This window comes from Scatophagus argus, chromosome 2 (assembly GCF_020382885.2).
Source record: "Scatophagus argus isolate fScaArg1 chromosome 2, fScaArg1.pri, whole genome shotgun sequence".
Lineage (NCBI taxonomy): Eukaryota > Metazoa > Chordata > Actinopteri > Scatophagidae > Scatophagus > Scatophagus argus.
In genome coordinates, this window is record NC_058494.1 from 21,381,254 (window position 1) to 21,400,835 (window position 19,582).

General features: G+C 39.5%; 3 protein-coding genes across 3 annotated transcripts; 2 read left to right on the forward strand and 1 right to left on the reverse strand.

Annotated features, from left to right (window-relative positions):
* Positions 1–550: 550 nt before the first annotated feature.
* Positions 551–4,156, reverse strand: fgg (fibrinogen gamma chain). Its single transcript, XM_046418250.1, has 9 exons — positions 4,009–4,156; positions 3,870–3,917; positions 3,574–3,760; positions 3,264–3,348; positions 2,410–2,540; positions 1,918–2,051; positions 1,553–1,737; positions 1,108–1,385; positions 551–943 (listed from the first exon to the last, which is right to left on the reverse strand). The coding sequence occupies exons 1-9, from the start codon at positions 4,069–4,071 to the stop codon at positions 759–761; spliced, it is 1,296 nt and encodes a 431-aa protein (XP_046274206.1). The 5' UTR covers positions 4,072–4,156; the 3' UTR covers positions 551–758.
* A 6,235-nt stretch (positions 4,157–10,391) lies between these two features.
* On the forward strand, positions 10,392–12,596 carry lrata (lecithin retinol acyltransferase a). Its single transcript, XM_046418274.1, has 2 exons — positions 10,392–11,149; positions 12,063–12,596. The coding sequence occupies exons 1-2, from the start codon at positions 10,610–10,612 to the stop codon at positions 12,213–12,215; spliced, it is 693 nt and encodes a 230-aa protein (XP_046274230.1). The 5' UTR covers positions 10,392–10,609; the 3' UTR covers positions 12,216–12,596.
* Positions 12,597–13,260: 664 nt separating this feature from the next.
* Positions 13,261–15,066, forward strand: si:dkey-30k22.5 (lecithin retinol acyltransferase family protein). The gene is made up of 2 exons (XM_046379419.1): positions 13,261–13,752; positions 14,911–15,066. Exons 1-2 carry the CDS (start codon positions 13,261–13,263, stop codon positions 15,064–15,066), a joined length of 648 nt encoding a protein of 215 aa, XP_046235375.1.
* Positions 15,067–19,582: the final 4,516 nt, after the last annotated feature.

A 19,582-nucleotide genomic window follows, 5' to 3' on the forward strand; every position in this document is an offset into this window, starting at 1 on the left:
TCAGGTCCAAACACAGATGGTCCACTGAAATGACCATAACGAGACTGAGCTTCCAGTGAAGGCCTCAGTGTGACACTTTCTCACCCAGACGGTGCCTCAGGTTCGGGCCCAGACTCATGCCAAACCCACTCCTTCCTGCTTTGGCTGTATGTGCCACTGCAGCTCATCCAGAAGGTATTAATCCTGCTGGTGCAATGCACTTTGCGGCCTCTACCAATTCTAGACACTGGTACCTACATCCAGGACATGATTAAACCATGACCCACTGCGCTCTGCTAATGTTTGCTGTCAGGGCTCCACAATGGTGGAATGAGCTCCCCAGTGACTGAAAACTCAGCCGGAGAGACTGCACTTTGGGCCAATAAAACAAACCCTTTCTCTTATTCTTATTTTCTTATTCTATATGTTGTACTTGAAGCAATGCAGTATATTTGATGAAACTGATGTACTTGAGGTGTGTACTTCAAGCTGTATGGGTGAATACATTTACTGCAAGTTGCTTTGGAAAAAATCCTCAGCCAATATAATGTAAAAGTAATGTCAAGCCATATTTGGTTACGAAAAGACATTTATTTTGTGCTCAAAACAAAACCGACAAAGAATAGGAAAACGCAAACATCTGTGTCCTGTGAGGTCAGGTCAGCAAAAAAATGAATGTTGCATTGAGACACATCATACAGTCAGAAGTTTTCCATGCAGGCCTGTTATGAACATGTCAGCTGCAGCCAAATCAGACCACAAGCATATTAGACCACTTCTTAACTATCTCCAAGTCCACCAAACTGTTTCACCCCAGCCTGCTGTCCACCTGCTGTGATGCGGCTGAGGGGAATGAGCTTCATGGTGGTCTCTTTCAGGGAGTACCAGCGGTTGTGCCATGTGACCCAAATAATACCGTTGTCATATCCGAATTCACCTGCATCCTTTTCTGTATACCTGCCACCTAGACAGAAAGAACATAAACGGTTTAGAGTGGACCTCAAATCATAAATGTGCTTGGATAGCAGCTCTGCCTTGGTGCATGTGGGTGCCAGTAGCTGATTTGTTCATAAAAACAAAATTATTTAAACAGCACCAATCGTGTAAATGAACACAAATATGTCTTACCCTGATAGTATTTGCCGTTCAAATGTGCAGCGTGACACCTGTTCATCCACCAGCCCGAGCCGTCCTGCATAGCACAGTTGCCGTCGTACTTGTCGTTGTCCTTGTCGAAGGTACTGAACTGCATGCCGTTGTGAGACGTGTAGAACTTGTCGCTGGGATCGTCACCAAAGTCATAGCCATCGAAAGCATCTCCAGCGTCGCCGCCAAAGTAGTAACCGTATGTCAGACGGTACATGTCAGCCTCTGATCCAATCCTGAACATGTTGTAGTCTGCATACCTGGAGAAAGGAGGCCACAGAGAGGATTAGTGTTACTTGATGGTAGCCTCTGTAGAGTCCTTTTTCTCTTCTTTAAAGCAAACTTCATTATCAGGGTCATGTTTGTTCTGTCAGCGAGTCCCTTTGCTCCCCTCTTACATAATCTGTTATCATGTGTGTTTAAGTACCTCTTGTTGCCCTCCCAGTCAACAAGTTCTATCCTCAGCACGGTTGGGATGGTCGAAGTGGCAGTCAGCAGATGTATTTTTTCATTGCCGAGCCAGAACTCCGTGGTGTCGTCTGGTGAGAGATAACCAAAGCCCTCCTTGTACTGGATCCAATCCTTGTGGAAGTCCACGCTGCCATCACGTCTCTGCGGATGCAAAAAAGTATCAGCGTCAAATCTAAACAGAATCCGTCTTTCAGGATTGACCAATTTCAGATTCTTTTTCTTACTGTGTTTACAAAATAACGTATAGGAATCTTCTAGCACAAGATTAAGGCAGTAAAGGGTTAATTTCCTTAATTGGGAAGGAATCAAAGTGAAGCATACCCTCTGTATTACTGTGAAGCCGCGTCCAAAGCTGTCAATCTCACAAAAGACCAGGAACTGCTCAGGGGCTCTCGCTGGCTTCACATAGTAAAGACCACTGATGGTGGCGCCTTTGTTTGCAATATCCTGGCAGTCTGAGGAAAAAGTGAAGAATAGATTGGAAAAATAATATGTAATATATAATATGTTGAGAACAAAAGCTAAACCACAAAAGACTGTGCTGTTTGCTCTAAATCCAAATCCAAAATGTGATTTCTTTTAACTAAAAAGTTTAGACATAACTTTGAAACCAGGTCACAACATATTACATCTGAAATCTGTTGACCTAACACTGATGCACCGTATTGATTTTAGTCTGCACTTAAACACTGAACAAAGACAAATGTTCACATGTGGCCGGATTGAGCAACAGCTTGTGAAATGGGAGGATGACCTGAGGGTCAATGAATTGAACGTTTTGTTTGTTTGTTTGTTTGTTTGTTTTTTTTTTACCTGTTCCTGTGGTGGTCTGGATCTCAACTGTGTCTTTGCAGGGCTCGTTGCATTTCTGCTGCAGCTGAATGGAGAGTTGTTTCAAGTCGGCCATCCTCCTCTCATTGGATGAGATTAAATTCTGTAGTTCACTGAAAAAAGGAAACAAATATAATAAAATATATATAATATATATATATGTATATATATATATTATATAATACGAATAGAGTTTTATGAGAAGGATCCAAAGTAATTCATGTCCAGGTTTCTTAAGCAGTGAGAAGTAGAAAATGATATTTTACAAAATAGACAAATAAAATGAAGAAGGGACAAATTATGAATCAAATTCGGTTCATAATTTGCTGTTGTGTCTGTGAAGTGAGTCTGTGCTCCAAATTCTACAGGAGAAAGAGGAGTGGGTGTCCAATTGCCCCTTGATCTGTGTGGGTAAGCAGGGTTGGTGTGCATTGACCTGAAGGTGTAGGCAGCTTATGTGTTATTTTCTGTGCTCTATGAAACATTAGATTCACATGAAACCTGTTATAAGTGGAACATATATTTTGCATATTCTGTTTAATCTACAACAATGCACTATAATTTGTAAATTGTTCCTATTTGTGGATTTAAAAAATTCTACAAAATAGGCTAATTTATTAACAACAGCTGTCCCATAAATGTATCAGATTATAAGGGGCACAATATTTGCTTCTAAAATAGAGCAGAATAAAAGTTTAAAGTCACAGCATCACAGAAATTTTTAAGTGGCTCAAAATTACACTGAAGAGCAATGCTTGAGTAAATGTGCTTCGTTATGCTTTCCACCATTTGAGATTTGAAGGTTTCATGTCATATAATTCCAGTGCTTCACTCACAAGATTTGCTGTTCCTGTGCGATGATGGTCTTTTCAAATCGAAGAACATCATCCAGCATGCTTGACGACTTTTTGAAGAACGGGTCTGATGTAAAAATGAAAAAAAAGTCAGCGTCAGTAGTGAGCTCAGTGCATTCACTACAGCTTAATAACACTTGAAATATATAAGCAACATTTTGTGCTTGAAGTCAAACCGAGTCAAATTCATTTATTCAAAGAGCGCTTGCAATTTAAAGTAGGTTAATAGCCAAAAGAGATCAAATTAATATTAATAAGAGTGGTAAGGGGACTTGTATGAATATGGATTTACCTGGTGTGGCGCTCTTTTGAGCTGAAGTAACAGAATCTTTCATGTATGTGACTGTTTCTTCTGCCTCTGTGGTCAAATTGGCAATTGTTTCAAGTTCCCGCAGCAGGTTGTCCAAATCAGTGTCCACGTTTGACTTATACCTCAGCATGTAATCAGCCACACCACATGTAGTAGGACAGTACTTTCCCTGATAGGACAAGTGAAAAAACATTCATCATTATAATGGGCCACGGACATATTCACATATAGTCAAAACAGTAAAAATGTGAGTTTATTATTTGCAACTGCGTACTTACAAAACCGTCACTGGGGGTGCATACTGCAATGTTGTCTCCTCTGGTTTGCTACACAAAAAAAATACAAAAACAGAAGAATGATTTTGAGTTTTTGGGCCCACGGAAACTGCATCATTGAATCTTAAACTCAGTGACTTACTGCTGATGAGAAGGAGAAAAGAAACAGGAGTCCTCCTGTGGTTACAAGAAGTGATGGAACCATATTGCTTTGTTCCTCCTGTTGTGGTCTTGTCTTCTTGGAGAATGAAGAGCTACTGGACTCTGTGGGATATTTATCTGAACAAGGTCCCCCGTTCAGTGTTTGATAAGGGCTTCATATGCAAACATCCCACTCACTGTGTTGGGACAAATCTGTGACTCAAACCTCCAGTGGCGTTCATTTCCCAGATTTGAGGTCTGTAACTGACAGCTGTAGCTGAGCTATCAGAACACAACCATATGTGACTGAAGCATGAGCTGTATATCTGCATCTATACCATTGTGGCTAAAGATGACTCAGCTTTGTGTACTTGCACGTGCACTATCAAATATATGATGGCATTTTTTTCTACTGACTTGGACTGACATTCTGAGCTTAATCCAGCTGATATCTGGGAAAGCTAATATCTAGAAATCTTATTCATCATATGATAAAAATCAAAGACAAATGACGGCATGAGTCATGTGTCGTTAAAACACATCTCTGTAAAACTTTAACATCAGTGTGTTGCCAGTAAAGATGTGCCAACAAATTCTGGATGAACACATTGACAGTGACGCAAGACAACAACGTGTTCACAAATACTCAATTTGAACCTGCAAGCAGGCATCCTGAACCTTCCAAGAACCAAACGACCTGACACAGGAGACTCACCTGTGACTGTCACTGACACTGTTATCTTCCTGTTTCCTACCAACAATCAAACTTGATTTCCTTTTAACCGTGACTACCACTATTCCTTTACTTTAACAACTTAATTACTTTAAGGCAAACCACAATGTTTCTCTGACCTTAGTTAACTTCTAAGCACAATAGAGAAATGTTTTTTTTAATTTTTCCAACAGTGATTTGTAAAGAGTTTGAAAGGTGCTGACAAATGATGTTGACCTGCTTAAAGGAGCATCAGATGCAGAAAATACTTAAATGTGTCAACCTGGAGGGCATGTACAGTTGATTTATTCTGTTGTTTTATTTAAAAAATGTGTTCTTGTGTTGTATAGAAGCCTGTTTCTGCTAGGAAAAAAAAGAGGAACTGATTTACACAGTCAAAAATGTGGCTCACTGTTTCATAATTTTGGTTGAATAAAAATATGAAAAAAATTACAATTACAATTTTAATTTTAAAAATTATTTTAAAATTGTATTTATTATATTACTTTTCTGGCTTTCTTATAACTTATTTTCTCATGATCTTAAGTATTTCTTATTTTTATTATTCTTAATTGTCATTATTTTCCCCTTTTCCTGACACAAATGGGCTTCCATACATGGAAACACATGGTTTACAGTTTCTACTTGTTAACAATAAAACTATGACTTGTGAGATGGACCCAACCACGGGGTAAACTGAGAATAACACTGTGGTAAGTGTTACCATCATATTATCACTCAAAGGTGATTTTTAAACAATAATAATAATACTAATAATGATAATAAAGATTATGAAGTCTGTAGTGGGGCTTTATCAGGTCTTTTTGTGACAGGTTAACTAGGAATGCAATAAAATTTATTTCCTTTGGGACAAACGTCATTCTTACTCTTTCGTTTGATATGTTGCACTTTGGTGGTTGGTGTTGACCTCTTGTTTGGAAAGCTGGCTGCACTGGTCTGTCAAACCACTAGTGGGAGTAGAACCACAGCAAAACAAACACACCTTCAGTGAACGCATATTAACTTCTTACCTAAAAATGAATGTAATGTCTGTCTGTGTGACAAGGTATATTTTTAAAAAATGCCCCCAAGATGCTTAATCTGACTTATAGCGACAGTGAAACATAACAGGTACATGTACAGGTTTAAATGACAGGTAAGCCAAGTTTAACCCCACTGAAGAGCTCTGTGTGCATGTGTCAAATAAATAATTGCTGAAAGTAGCTCAGGATGCTGCATAGTCGATATCACACCTTTGTAAAATTGTAAAATTGACAATTCACATGTGGTATTTCAGAAGCAAAAAGGCTTCAGTCATTTCCCTGAGCAGGAAAAGCTTCAGCATGTTTTGCTTAGAAAGCAAAGCGCATTTTTCACAGGTTTAATTTCTAAGTAGCACGTGTGCAGCTGAGCTTCTGTTGGCTGAACTGGAACACAAGAAGGATCAATAGACGGGAGCAGATGAAGGGAAATCAAAACACAGAAGACTCATCACATCTTGTCTGACAGTGATGCTGTGAATGAATACTTCTTCGTTGTCAGATCCTAATCATGTCAGATCTTGGGGGGAGGGGGGCTGAAGTTAGTGGGGGAACTTCTAAGCAATTTTTAGTCTCATCTGGTCCACCTGGAACCGTCTCATTAGGAAAGTTATCTGCATGAGTGCTTTCCAATAAAATTTTCTTGAAGATTCTATGACACTTGTTGAAAGTCTAAAGGTTAAACAATGAAAAGCCATCACTGTAATCCACTTATCAGGATCTCAATTTCCACAGGGAACCTTTGACTTTTTATATCATTTTATATCGTTTTTGGACAGAATCCAGGCACGGGTTGATGAAGTTGAGAGGCTGTTACACTTTGTTCACAATATTTTTTGATGTGACTTTCTTGCTTAACCAATTTATGTTCAGTGTATTCATAGTTGCTTACAAAACATAGCAATAAACTGGACTTGCAGTTAGAAGAGCCAAAGGTGTCTCGGGTCTCCTCAGGACCAACAAGGGTCAGAGAAAACTTTGTTCAGTACCAGCGATGGGTTTTCACACAAGTGAGTGAATGCACCAACCATCACTCTGTGTCTTTTGTTTCTCTTTTCACCTGAAAATTTGTTTTAGCTAATAATCACTGTTTTTCTAAAATCCCTTTTCTAAAGTCCCCCACAGAATCTGGACTGAATGTTAAAATTGTAATTTGCTTGAATCTGATTGCAAAAAAAAGAGACCACATGGACTTTAGATCCAAAAAAAAAACAACTTTTTAATATATCTTAAACTTTTTATGGCATCCAGCGTGGACAGCAAAGTAAGAATTTTATTGTACGGGGAAACCTGCTTCCTTACTGTGCATATGACAGTAAACACTTTGAATCTTTGAATCTTGAAAATGCCCAGTCACCTCCTGCCCCAGCTTCCCATGGGGCTCTGGTTCCTGGATGGAGTCGCAGTTAATGGAAAGTCTGAAGCCCACATTCACAAATACGTGTGTGCTGTGAATTTTAAAGTTAAAAAGTCTGTGAGTTAAGAGATTTAACACTTCAATTTCAGAAATCTAGAAAAATGCTAGGGGAAAGTGAGTTAGATGATATCAACAAGTGGAGTGCAAAGTTTCTCTTTTTGGACTGAGGGATGTTTGCAGTCAGTTACACAGTGTTCAAGGTACTCTCACTGGTCTTATCGCTCCAGTATTTCATATGCTGAACAGCTGTTGATAATGGTTAACCAGTGGATGTTCTTCAGGATGCTCCAGGCAAACACACCTCTTTTTATTACATCAAAACTAACAGTGCAGATATATGTGACAAAATAAAGCTAAACAAGGCCTCATCTGCAGGACTCATGTTGACACTGGATGATAAATCATACCTTAAGTACCTCTGTGTGACCTAGTTTTTACTATGAGGAAAATAAAACAGGCCCAGGATGGATATAAAGCCTTGCTGACCTGAGAATGAACTGCCAGGCCCCTGAACCTAAACAGTGCTGAACTTTTGCTGAACTGGCCTCTTTGTGTCGAAACACCAGATGGAAAGTGTCTCTTTTTTCCCTCTAAATGCCATGAAGACACGGCCACTCTCTCTGAACGCCTTTTCCAGGATGTTAAGATGTGCTTTGGACTGTTGTTGTTGTTGCCTGTTGATGTATTCAGACGCTGAAGCAGGGCTGACATCCTTAAATTGTTTGTACTTTCTCAGGATACAGAGCAGCAGAAAAAGCAATGCAAAGTTTTCTTCCATTAAGGGCGGCGGCTGAAATTCCCAAATGTTAACAATGTAAATCAAGCCATGCAGTTATGGTGCTGAATTTCAGTATGTCTTGCAAACATTGGAAATATGTTTGCAGTAATTAAGTTTCAAGGCTGAAAAAGTCAGTCAGTTCACAAGTGGTCTGACCAGGAATTTAATTTTTAAGAGCCTTGTTAGGGTCCTGCATTGGCCACAACTATAAGCCTGGAGCGGTTTCACCATGGTGTAAATCTCCCCAGGACAGAGGGCAAAGGTTCATTATAATGCCACCTACGGGTTCAAACTGTGGTCACAGACGGTAAGTCGACTCAGCTGAACGCGGATCTGAGGCGAAACACGCAGCAAGTTGACGCTCTGTTGTCCACTCATAAATGACTTCCTCTGTTCACTTGTTCGATTTGCCTGCATCCAGGTTGGACTGGGTGCACTCGTTCCTGTAAGGTTCACATTACCTGCATATGAACACTTGTCTTATGTTGCCTCTTTCACGCATCTGTTGGCTCAATGCTCGTCGGTAATTTATTACCCTGATTATTTTATATATTGTGTACTTGTTATGTTTGATAACAAGTAGCTTCAAATAAACCTGCCCAGTTAAATTATGTTCAAATAAAAGGAAAGATATCAGGTACAGCTGCATGTTTAATTTTCACCCCGAGAACACCTCACATACGCCCTCCGAAGATGTCTGTGGTGATTACTGATCATAACATATTGATTACTGTCAGGATTTTCCATCCGTTTTTATTGCTTTCAAGGCTGTTCTCATTTCAAATACTGAGTAATGTGAAGGTAGATTATTTAATATACTATTGTGGTTACACAATTTACACAAGTACTGTACTCAAGTACAATTCTAAGGTACTTTCCTTTCATTTTACATTTATCTGATAGCTGTGTTTACTCAAGTTACTTTCTTTGCACATCATAATTTTAATTCATTGTCTCATTTTCCTGTATACTCATTAATCACACACACTTCCTCAAAAGTCAAACTACTCTTCTAGTGTTCTTCAAACTAGTTTTCTCATAGCCTGAAAAAGCTAAAGACCAGCACTCTTTTATCCCTTTGTGAAAGGACTTTACAGTATCTAGGCCACTAATGTACTGTAACAAATTATTCAAAGACACAAGATCAAAAAGGCTGAAGTCTTTCTCAAGGTATTTTCTGGGTTACAAGATGAGCATGTAACTGGATCCTACAGGCTTACAGTAATCTGGTCAAAGGAATGTTTTATCTCATCATATGGCTCCTTTGAGAAGGTGCAGACAATCCAGCACAGCCTGCTTTTCCCCCAGCACTGGTCCTGGACTGATGTCTGCACAGAACAGATTAAGTCCACTGCCCACCAGCTTCTCTGTGAGTCGCTGTCTGGACCGGTAATCAGCTGCATAGTCTCATTAAGAATTTGATGAGACTAAAATGTTTGAATATTCATGACAAAATAAAATTTTACAAACTGCAAAATAAATATAATAATATATGCAAAATGAAAAAAAAAAGTCTTGGCAGTGACTTTTGAATGTAATGTGGCTTTTTGTGGGAACATGACACACAGGGAACATGTGACTCCATTCTCTGCTCAAGATGCTATTACTCCACTATGTAGCAAATAGCTGCTTGCTGTTATTTTTAAAGTTCTCAAACACGACATGGACAAAGGTATTGGGACACCTGAACATAATAAATAAATACACAGACAAGTTTGCAGCTTTAACGTCTTCCACTCCTCAGGAAAGACTGTGTTTCTGTGGAAATTTTTGTCCATTCATGCAGTAGAGCATTTGTAAGGTCAGGCACTGATGTTGGACCAAAAAGAAGAAGAAGAAGAAGAAGAATCAGCTTTATTGACAGTATATATATATATATTGGAATTCGTCTTCTGCATTTGACCCATCTTTAGTTGAACACACAGATGCAACACCTGGCAAATTACACGTAGTGAAACACACACACAGGAGCAGTGGGCAGCATCAAGCAGGAGCATATTGGGGGTGTTAAGTGCCTTGCTCAAGGGCACATCAGCCGGCTAATGGGGGGGGGGGGGGGGGGGGGGGGCATTTTTCACATTAATCACTCCACCACACCCAAACTTTTTCTGCCCGTCCGGTAGGAGAATCGAACCGGTGACCCTCCGATCACAAGCCGCCTCTCACGGTCTGGCTCACAATCTCAAAACATTTTGTCACAGTCTTTCAGTAAACACTACTGCTGAAGGCTAATATTTTTATTTTATCTTTTATTTTACCTCATCATTTATTATGGATAAAAGGAATATTTTGAAAAATAATCTACCTCTTAAACTCTAACAATGTAACTTAACACTTAGAATCGCCCATTAAACACAGTAAGCCTCGCTTTAATTCTTCGCACGTTTCTTTTTCCACTAATTCTCTTCTCTGGTGCAATCCCCGTGAATCAAAGAGAACAAGGCCACTCAGTGAGAGAAAAACACGACACAGGAGGGGAAAAAAACCAAAAAACGCAAGATATTGGGGATGTGAACGAAGGAGAGTGCGCACGTGCGCGTGGTCACTCGTGGCCAATCGTCTCCTCGGGACTTTTTCTCTCCTCCTCGTGCCAATGAGGATAAAAAGCTCGTTTGACTAAAGCACGACAGGCTGTTTTCCCTGAAAGCTCTCACGATGCTGCAGCTGTTGACATTCCTGGTGGAGAAGCTTTCCCTTCTCTCCAAATTCAAACTATTTGAGTCCAGCTGGTCGGACTTAGACGACCAGGACCGGGAGCGCCATGCGCAGCGGGGTCCCCCACCGCTCCTGCGGAGGGGAGACCTGCTGGAGGTCCCCAGAACCATTTTCACCCACTACGGCATCTATTTAGGTGACCATAAAGTCGCTCACCTGATCCCTGACATCCTCCCCGCGCTTACAAACGACAAGAAGCTCATCAGCTCTGTCATTACGAACAAGAGACTCATCCTCGGCTGCATCTACAAGTGTGCCACGGTGCGTGTGGACACCTTGGAGGACTTTGCATATGGCTCCAAGATACTGGTTAACCGCATGGATACAATGATGAAGAATCGAGCGTTTCCCAATGAAGACGTCGCCAGGAGGGCTGAAAAACTCCTCGGAGCGATTCCGTACAGCCTGCTGTGGAATAACTGTGAACACTTTGTCACATACTGCAGATACGGATCTGCAGCGAGCCGGCAAACAGAGAAGGTACATACCCCGACACTTCCTTAAATGTCTGTCATCATGAGTGTTAATGATCATGTAATTGGCATAATTATGTTGTCATCGTCTTTATGCTTTTGCTACGTTGGCTGCCACACACACACGCGCACACACACAAAATGCTGCGTTCAAATCCTCATTCATTTTTGTTTTTAGTCAGTCTAACCACAGTTGGACTAACGTGTTGGGAGCTCCTCCCAGCTTTGGTACTTTGTCTATGTATGCTGTCCCGTCAACCTCCAAGTTACCATTAGACAGTTTTAGGCATTTTGGTTCATTTGGAACCTGTAAACATAGTATAAAAAAATAAAGCAATAGGTTTTGACACTGAACCTCTCTACCTCTGGTTCACAAGTTTAGGTCAGGGTTTCCTGCAGGAGATGGAAAGCAACTCAGACCCTGACATCAGATCCTGTGATCAGTTTGCCTCCTTGAATACCTTCGGCTGCTCTTTTTCTGTTCAGGCCATTTTAAAACAATTCACAGGTGGTCATCATTTCCCTCTCTGATATAAAGCACTGCAGGAAACCCTGTAAATGCAGGGCACAACTTAGTTCATGCTGTACTTAAGTGGGGCACATTCCAAGACAAATCTGAAAATCAGATGACCAGAACCAATCAACAGAGATGGGACCTGGGCTTTTAGTGGGCCCAAGGAGCTCTGGGGCCAGGTAGTAATCCAGTTTTGAGTTTAACATGTGGCTGGACACTGTTATCCCTCACAGGCAACTGGTGATGAGTACTGGGACCGCTAGGCTGACTTTGCACAGGGAGGTTAAATTGTTCATAGAAATGTAAATGTTTGAGCCCAGCAGCTTCCAGGTGACAGTTAATAATAAAAAATAATACTGATCTATTGAGCACAATGTGTCAGTAACTGTGTTTTTCTCCTTTGCAGTTCTGTGAGTGCTTGAAATCAATCATCAGAGACCAGAGGAGCGTTATTGTCACAGTCATTCTTGGAATTGTCTCCATCGTCTGTTATGGCATGGCGCCGTCAACTACATTACCCACAATCCTTATTCCCTTTGCTCTGTGGATGGCTGGTTAAAGGAGTTCAGCACAAAGAAAACCTGAAATTAAACTGAACTTTTACCTGGCAAAGACTGATCAGAAAACTCCTCAGGATGCTTGCCTCATGTGTCCGTTATATAGTGTTGACAGATGTTTAATATTTTGTGTAGTTTCCTATTTGTCCTCTCATGAAAGTGTGGGGAAATATATTGATTGTTTGATATAGGAACGAATGATTCGATTTTTCTAACATCTGAGTCACCACGAAATTTAATATGCAGTTTACAGCAAGATTTTGTATGTATATACAGTACATATAGTGGTTATTTTATAGTAGTATACTTAATATAATGTTGTAAATATGACAAATGTTTAATAAACAATTTATTTTTACTTGTGTGCCTCGTGTGACCCTCCAACCGCATGCTAACACACCACAACCACAAATTAGTCTTAGTATAGTGATATTTCATGATATATTTTCTTATTGAGAGACTTAGGCTTCTATAATAATTCTGTATATGTGTATAAATACACACTATGCATAAACTGCACAAAATACTGAGTGACAGCAAAGTTTCATGTCTCATTAAACTGCTCAGACTCAGCACCCATGACCTGAATTTACTATGTATTGTAATGGACATTTAGCCAAATTCATATTATATTTCACAGGTCACTGCATTTCTGTAATCATGTGACATGTATACTTTTCTCCAAATATATGAAAAAGTGCTGAATAATGATGAGACGTGTTTAAAGGGTTGCAGTCAAACACAAAGGCTATTGATGTGGGTACGATGTCTCAATATCAGTGACCTTTTCAATAAGGATTTAAGGTGTTGCCGAGTCAGCCTTCTTAATGAGGAGCCCTGACCTTAATCCAGCACAAACAAGGCCCGAGTTTCAAAATCCAACCACACCCCGAGGTGATTAAAGAAAGCTCCTTTCATTACACTTCTCTCCTCTGTCAAAATCAAACTAAAATGTTGACCAATATCTAATCCCGCTAACCGCTCTGGCCCCGCCCAAATGCAACTTAAATAAAAAGGGTGCTAAGCACTTTGCTGCACACTGCCATCATGTTTCTTTTCCAACTACTCAACTTTTTCTTTGTAGCTTCCAAAAAGAAGGAGGAAGATGACTCTAAATATGACCTGTCCCTTTACAAGCGTGGCGATTTACTCGAGGTCCCCAGGACGTTATTCACACATTTTGGTATCTACTTGGGTGACAATCGCGTGGCTCATCTCATTCCGGACATCCTGCCTGTTATTTCCAAGAACAAATCTGCTATTGCCAAGATGGTGACGAATAACCGCCTGCTGCTGGGGGTTATCACTAAAGTTGCCAGCGTCAGAGTGGACTCTGTGGCGGATTTTGCTTATGGATCAGAGATTCTGATCAACCACATGGATAAAGTGTGCAGCCAGCCAGCTCTGGATGGGGATGAAGTGGCCAGAAGGGCAGAGAAACTCCTTGGCTCAGTCACCTACAGCTTACTGTGGTACAACTGCGAACACTACGTCATGTACTGCAGATACGGCATGGCCATCAGCTACCAGACGTACCAGGTAGAGTCTCAGGCCTCCTGACAAAAGAGAGTATTGCTATTTTTGTTCGGAATAACTGCGAAAAGAACCTCCCCTAACCGAGTGATGTAGGACAAAATCCAAAATCCTTGTCTTGTGTAAAAAATAAGTCCAAAATTCAACCAAGTCAATATGAGTGTTCGACAGTCTGAGTTAGATTTTTTTTTGTCTTTTTTTTCCTCCTACAAACTTTTCTTGCTGAGCTACTTACAGTGGAGGGACAGTAAGGAAGAATATTTTATTGAAATTAATTTTGGAAGACAGACCTTTTAATTTGAATAAGTCAGACTGGAACAATTAGAACGATGAATAACTCGCTAATAAAAGGGTTGGAAAATGGTTGGTTGGATTTTACTTTTTGGGCAAATTTTTCAAAAAAAAAAAAAAAAAAAGTGAAACAAGCCTTTATTGTAAGATCATAGAAGTACCTTCCACCTGTGACTGAATTAGTCTATAAACTGTAATTTACAATCACAAAATGCATCAGAAAAGGTTTTTAAATGTACTGCATATAAAGTTGTGTTTATGTTTTATTGTTTCTGTTTCATTACATAAGAATAGCTTGTCCATGATTATTACTGTGAGGAGTAATTTTAAGATTTAAGTGGAGGCACTGATTTTGTTCCTCCCACATTCACTTGTTTTTCTTCTCCCTTGTTTTCATCTTTTCACCCTGGATGAGAAAGGTCACATGCGAAAGCCAAAGGTTTAAGAGTTTATTGCACGTGTAGGATTTACCATGCAGCCAGTTATTTCTCCAGGTTTACTTAGAAGCGGATTATTGGATGAATTTGCATGTGACACTCAGTGTAAGGTGATGTTTATCTAAATACACGTATGATAGTGTGCGACTGAAGGAAACAGTCTTACTTTACAAAGGCTGGCTTCCTTAATTCTTAAATTCAAGCACTTTAATTTGGTCACATGGATATTTTCACAGCGGAAAGTCGTGTGCTTCAGTCCACTGCAGTGAAAATTAGCTTCACTTATAGCTCCATCTAGTGTTACTTTATCCCCAAATTAATTCCATTCTGGAGGTAATGAAGACCTTCTCCTTGTTATTAGTCCTCTCGCCGCACTGCTAATTTGAGATTCACTTTGCCTCGAATCACCGTCTAACTCTCCCACTCCCTCCTGCAGTTCTGCACAACCGTGAGGAAGATTGTCTGCAGCAGGATGAGTTCCTATTTGACTGCTCTGTGTGGTGTAGGAGTCACGCTGTATCTGGGCTGTGTGACGCCACTGACACTTTTACCGACTCTGCTCATCTCATTCACCATCTGGATGGCAGCCTAACGGCCTGTGGAGAATCAGTTCATGAGGAAAGACTCTAATTTAACACACTAGTGGAAGCTGAAATGGAGACTTTAGCTTTAGCTACATGGCTAAAGGCACCGGGAAAGAGATGTGTACATGTTAGTAATTTTTACTTTTTACATATTGATTTTTTTTATATATAATGACAGAAGTTTTATTTTTCCTTTCCTTAATAATCACTGGACTGTTAGAGGCCTGTTTTTTGTTAGATGTCTAATTTTATAAGTTATTCATCATTAATGTTCACCAGGCTCTGATATTCAACATTAATCTCATTTAACAGCAGCAGCGCATAGATTATAAATGGACTTTGACTCAGCACAGTTACAAACTCTTGAAGACCAAGACAAAGCTCAGAGATACTTGAGCTATATTTGATGTTGAAGAGATTGCTTTTTTCAGTTTGTCATCGATGGGATACTCATATCTCACTCTAGTTAGAAAAAGTTGGCTTGGACAAAGTGCAATAGTACAATATAATTTTGATTTATGATAGTGAAAAATGTCCTGTTGTCCTGTTTCTTGTATGAAACATCAAACTGATTTATTTTATTTTCCTGTCGACCACACAAAATTCTGAATATATGGAAGACATTTTACTGAAATGTTTAGCCCTGTACATCTTTGTAGATGGAACAGCAAAACAAAAATATGAACCTCGTTCTCAATTGTTCACACAACAAAGTCTGTCCTCCTGTGGGATGGAACAAAACCACCTCCTCCAATGTTTGTCTTTTCATTCAGTTATACTTCACATACAATACATACAAATAATAAACTTTTAGTTTCTCCACTGTCATCAAAATTAATTTTATAAAATTCCCAGATTGAACCCCATGAACAAAATAAAACTAATAAAAAAAGGAACAAAAAGTAAAATATGTATACCTGCAGTATTTGTAGATGAAAGAACTTTCCATAGAAACATACTACTGAACAGAGACTTGGGATAAAGTAAGTATAAAAAAGTGAAATCTTTTGCTCCTTACTGCAGAGAATGTGGTCAACTTTCTGTCCTTGTAATGACAATAAAAATAGCTTTTAGGTAACACTGGGCAGCGTTTCTCAATTCTCTTTTACTATTTCCCCCAAGAAATCAAGGCGAGCAAGTGAAATCATTTCAATAATGGATCAACTGAACACAAGAGATACTTAATGATCAGCAGTGTTATTAAACAATATTAGAATAATAAAAAAAACAGAGTTGTAAATTATTAATCCAGCTCTTGTCCAAAGGGAAACATGTTCCAAATGGTTTCATAACCGAGAGGAGACACTTAGTGGAGAATGAGGAATGATATTTATATAACAAATCAATAAATCTTTATTACTGTGTGATGGTGGTGGAGCTGTCTGTGTCCACAGAGCTATTAGGTTTATATAAAGGATGAAATTGACTTCAAACTAAACTAACAGTTGAAAATTAACCTTGAATATCTGCGTTTCTTAATAATGTTTTAAACATGTGAGAATCGGTGTGGGAGACCATGTGCAAACAAGCAAAGTTTTGCAGCTGGTAGCTATTTAGGCTCATTGATTATTTCTGCTTTATGACCACAAAGGCATACAATCCTGACTGAATGAGAACTGACTGAAACTCTATAACACACTGTTTAAGGGTAAATTTCTTATTATTTTCATGTAAATACAGAAGTTTCGCATTGTTACGATTTTGCAGTTGAAAAAAGGACCCAAAAGCAGAACGAGAAGCTGGCAGGAAACAACAATATCTGATTCCAGTCGAACAGAGCAGGCAGGAAAACGCACAAAAACAGGAAGCAAAACACTGAACTTTGAATTTTAAACTAAATCCCCAAATCATAACATGCACATCTTGCAATTCTGATCTTGTTCTTGATCTTTTTCAAATTAAAGGTGCCTTGTGGAGATTTTGACCACTACTAGTGCTATGCAGCAATGTTTTCATGAGAGGGTAACCAGTTTTTTTGTTTTGTGCGTGCATGACAATAGTTTCGTCATATTACACTGATTAGAAGAGGCTTTATTTGTCACAAACAACCACACTAAATACAACGTAGTCAGACTTGTCTGCATTTAAACCATCCCTTGCGACTGTCAAAGGTAACCTCCACACAGAAAGTTCCTTCCACAGCTGGGAATCAAATCCTGGACCTTCTGAGCTTCGAAGATACGTATTTGGTAAGAAAGGCCCGATGTAAACATTTCCTTTGTTTGTTTAGAATAAACTCCTCTGGGTACCTTTAAAAATGTGCCAGATGTATGTTACCTTCTTCTTCTGCCTCTTGGTTTCAGTGAGGATGTCAAGCTGTGCGCAACAAAATAGGCCTCTGAGAAAAGACTCCAATTTAACACACTAGTGGAACCTGTAATGAAGTCCTGTGGTTCAGCTGTGTGACTTCTGGAAACAAACGATAATAAAAATGTGAATATTTTACTTTTTACATTCCGTGGACGATTTCATTCACTTCTCATAGCTGCACTGTTCCTTTTTTTTTCTTTTTTTAGCAGTAAGTTATTCATGATTAATGTTCATCCAGCTCTGGTATACAACATTAATCTACTTTAACTGCAGCAGCTCATAGATTATAAACTGACTTCGATGCAGCACAGTGGCAAACTCCTGAAGACTGAAATAAAGCTCAGCAGAGATATCTGAAAAGGAGAGAACGACCTACACGCATACGCGATGGTGTATCCAGATGGATGTTGCGGTAATACCATCATGAATGTTATTTTTTAAACTTCTACATCAATAAAACTGTAGGCAGAATAAGCTGTGAAGGACTCACAGTCCAGAGAAAAATCATATCTGATACCAAAAACCATCTTCAACCAAAGAAGGGAGCTGCAGTCTGCCCCTCATATATGACCACCTGTTGTCACATGACCAAAGTTTGGTCGAGGTTTAATTCTTACATAACTACAACTGAACCACATCCATGTGGTGACCTACTCTAGACCTTGAGGTAAGATTATTTTGTCTGATGCTATCTTCAAGGTCATGTGTATGAATCTCGCTCTGTCAGATGCGTCTTTCTCTGAGCTCAGTTAAATCAAACTCACGTCAGGATGTTTTCCAATAAAGTGTATATATATATATATATATATATATATATACATACCTGCTGGACGTCCAAGATAGTGAGAAATAAATAAGAGAATAAAAAGTCATGAAGGTCAGATTTCATAAATTTATCCCCTCAGCCAGAGTGACACAGATATGGTCCAGTGTTAATAAAAGGATAATTGCATGGACATTACAGTTAGCTGATGTAGCAGCTGATGTAATTGGCCGATCGCCCCCGAGTTCTACTAAGCGGAGTGCAGGTGCACAGTCCCTGCTGAGATTGAAGAGTAACCAAGTTTTGTCACCTCCGTAATCGACACCTTTCAGCTTTTAGCCTCGATTCACTGAGGGAAATGCGATTTTCATATCTATATTCCCACAGCAGTTTCCTTTTTTTAGCTACAAATAAATACATGGATCAAATGGCTGCTTTAGCAATCAAGTTTTCTGTTTCGGTAAGAACAGAGTCGGATGGATCTTTACTGTGAGCAAAAACAAACAGTCTGTCTCGGGGATAAAGTAGGACTTGTCCTAATAATAAAAAACATAAACATGAAACAGTGTTTACCAGTCACAAGGGCCATAACAGGGAAATTGCATTACTGTACTTAATTTTCACTGTTTTGATATTATTTGATAGATATTTTTATTCTTTTACCGTTGGGACTTCCTGGACTTTCTGCTCTTTCAGCACAAGAGTAAGCCTCTGTTTCCTTATTCCCAAATGTTTTTATTCCACCTGAAGTCGTTCCAACTGTAACAATGGTTCCCACACCTTTGAAAGATGGAATGATTATCTCTGCAGCAGTGGTCTCTTTGGAGCAGTTCAGCTGAGGTTCAGATTCACCGAACAGCACCAGCCTTTGCCTTTATGTTTGCTTAATCTGATTTCAGTCGATCACATGACATTTGTGTTGGTCTATTGTTAAGAAGTCTCTGACTGCATCCAACTGTCCATATGGTTAACACTTCAGTTTCCTGTGAGTATGAAGTGGCAACGCGTAGTGGCAACGTCACATGGTGTCACTTCTGTGTCAAAAGTCGTGTCGTGTCGAGTCAGATGATTCTCATACCAGTGTGTGTGTGTGTGTGTGTGTGTGTGTGTGTGTGTGTGTGTGAAGAAAGATGTGTTATTATTATTTCAATTCAAGTTTGCGGCAGCCGTGACTGAAATCGTATCATGATGATCTTCTTTAGTTTCATGAAAAGACTCCTGCTATCTCTGGAGGTGCAGATAAAGATTGAAGTAAACACATGTAGGGAAGCATCCTTTAAGTGAAACCCGCACCGACATATGAATAGGAAATACTTTTTCCTTTTAATTTTATGATGTCCCCCGTTCACCTGAGGACAGATGTTGCCATCCGTTCTGCTAATTTCCTTCTCATTTTTACTATCACGCTAAAAATAAAGACACAAATACGTGTAAAAAGGCTTTGTCAGCGG

Excerpts from the sequence above, each read along its gene's own strand:
- fgg (XM_046418250.1), bottom strand. The coding sequence starts at position 4,071 with ATGGTTCCATCACTTCTTGTAACCACAGGAGGACTCCTGTTTCTTTTC. Across the intron at positions 2,541-3,263 it reads GCACAGGAACAGCAAATCTT|TGAACTACAGAATTTAATCT; the intron begins GTGAGTGAAGCA and ends TCCTTTTTTCAG. Across the intron at positions 1,738-1,917 it reads GCTTCACAGTAATACAGAGG|AGACGTGATGGCAGCGTGGA; the intron begins GTATGCTTCACT and ends TTGCATCCGCAG.
- lrata (XM_046418274.1), top strand. The coding sequence starts at position 10,610 with ATGCTGCAGCTGTTGACATTCCTGGTGGAGAAGCTTTCCCTTCTCTCC. Across the intron at positions 11,150-12,062 it reads CGAGCCGGCAAACAGAGAAG|TTCTGTGAGTGCTTGAAATC; the intron begins GTACATACCCCG and ends TCTCCTTTGCAG.
- si:dkey-30k22.5 (XM_046379419.1), top strand. The coding sequence starts at position 13,261 with ATGTTTCTTTTCCAACTACTCAACTTTTTCTTTGTAGCTTCCAAAAAG. Across the intron at positions 13,753-14,910 it reads TCAGCTACCAGACGTACCAG|TTCTGCACAACCGTGAGGAA; the intron begins GTAGAGTCTCAG and ends TCCCTCCTGCAG.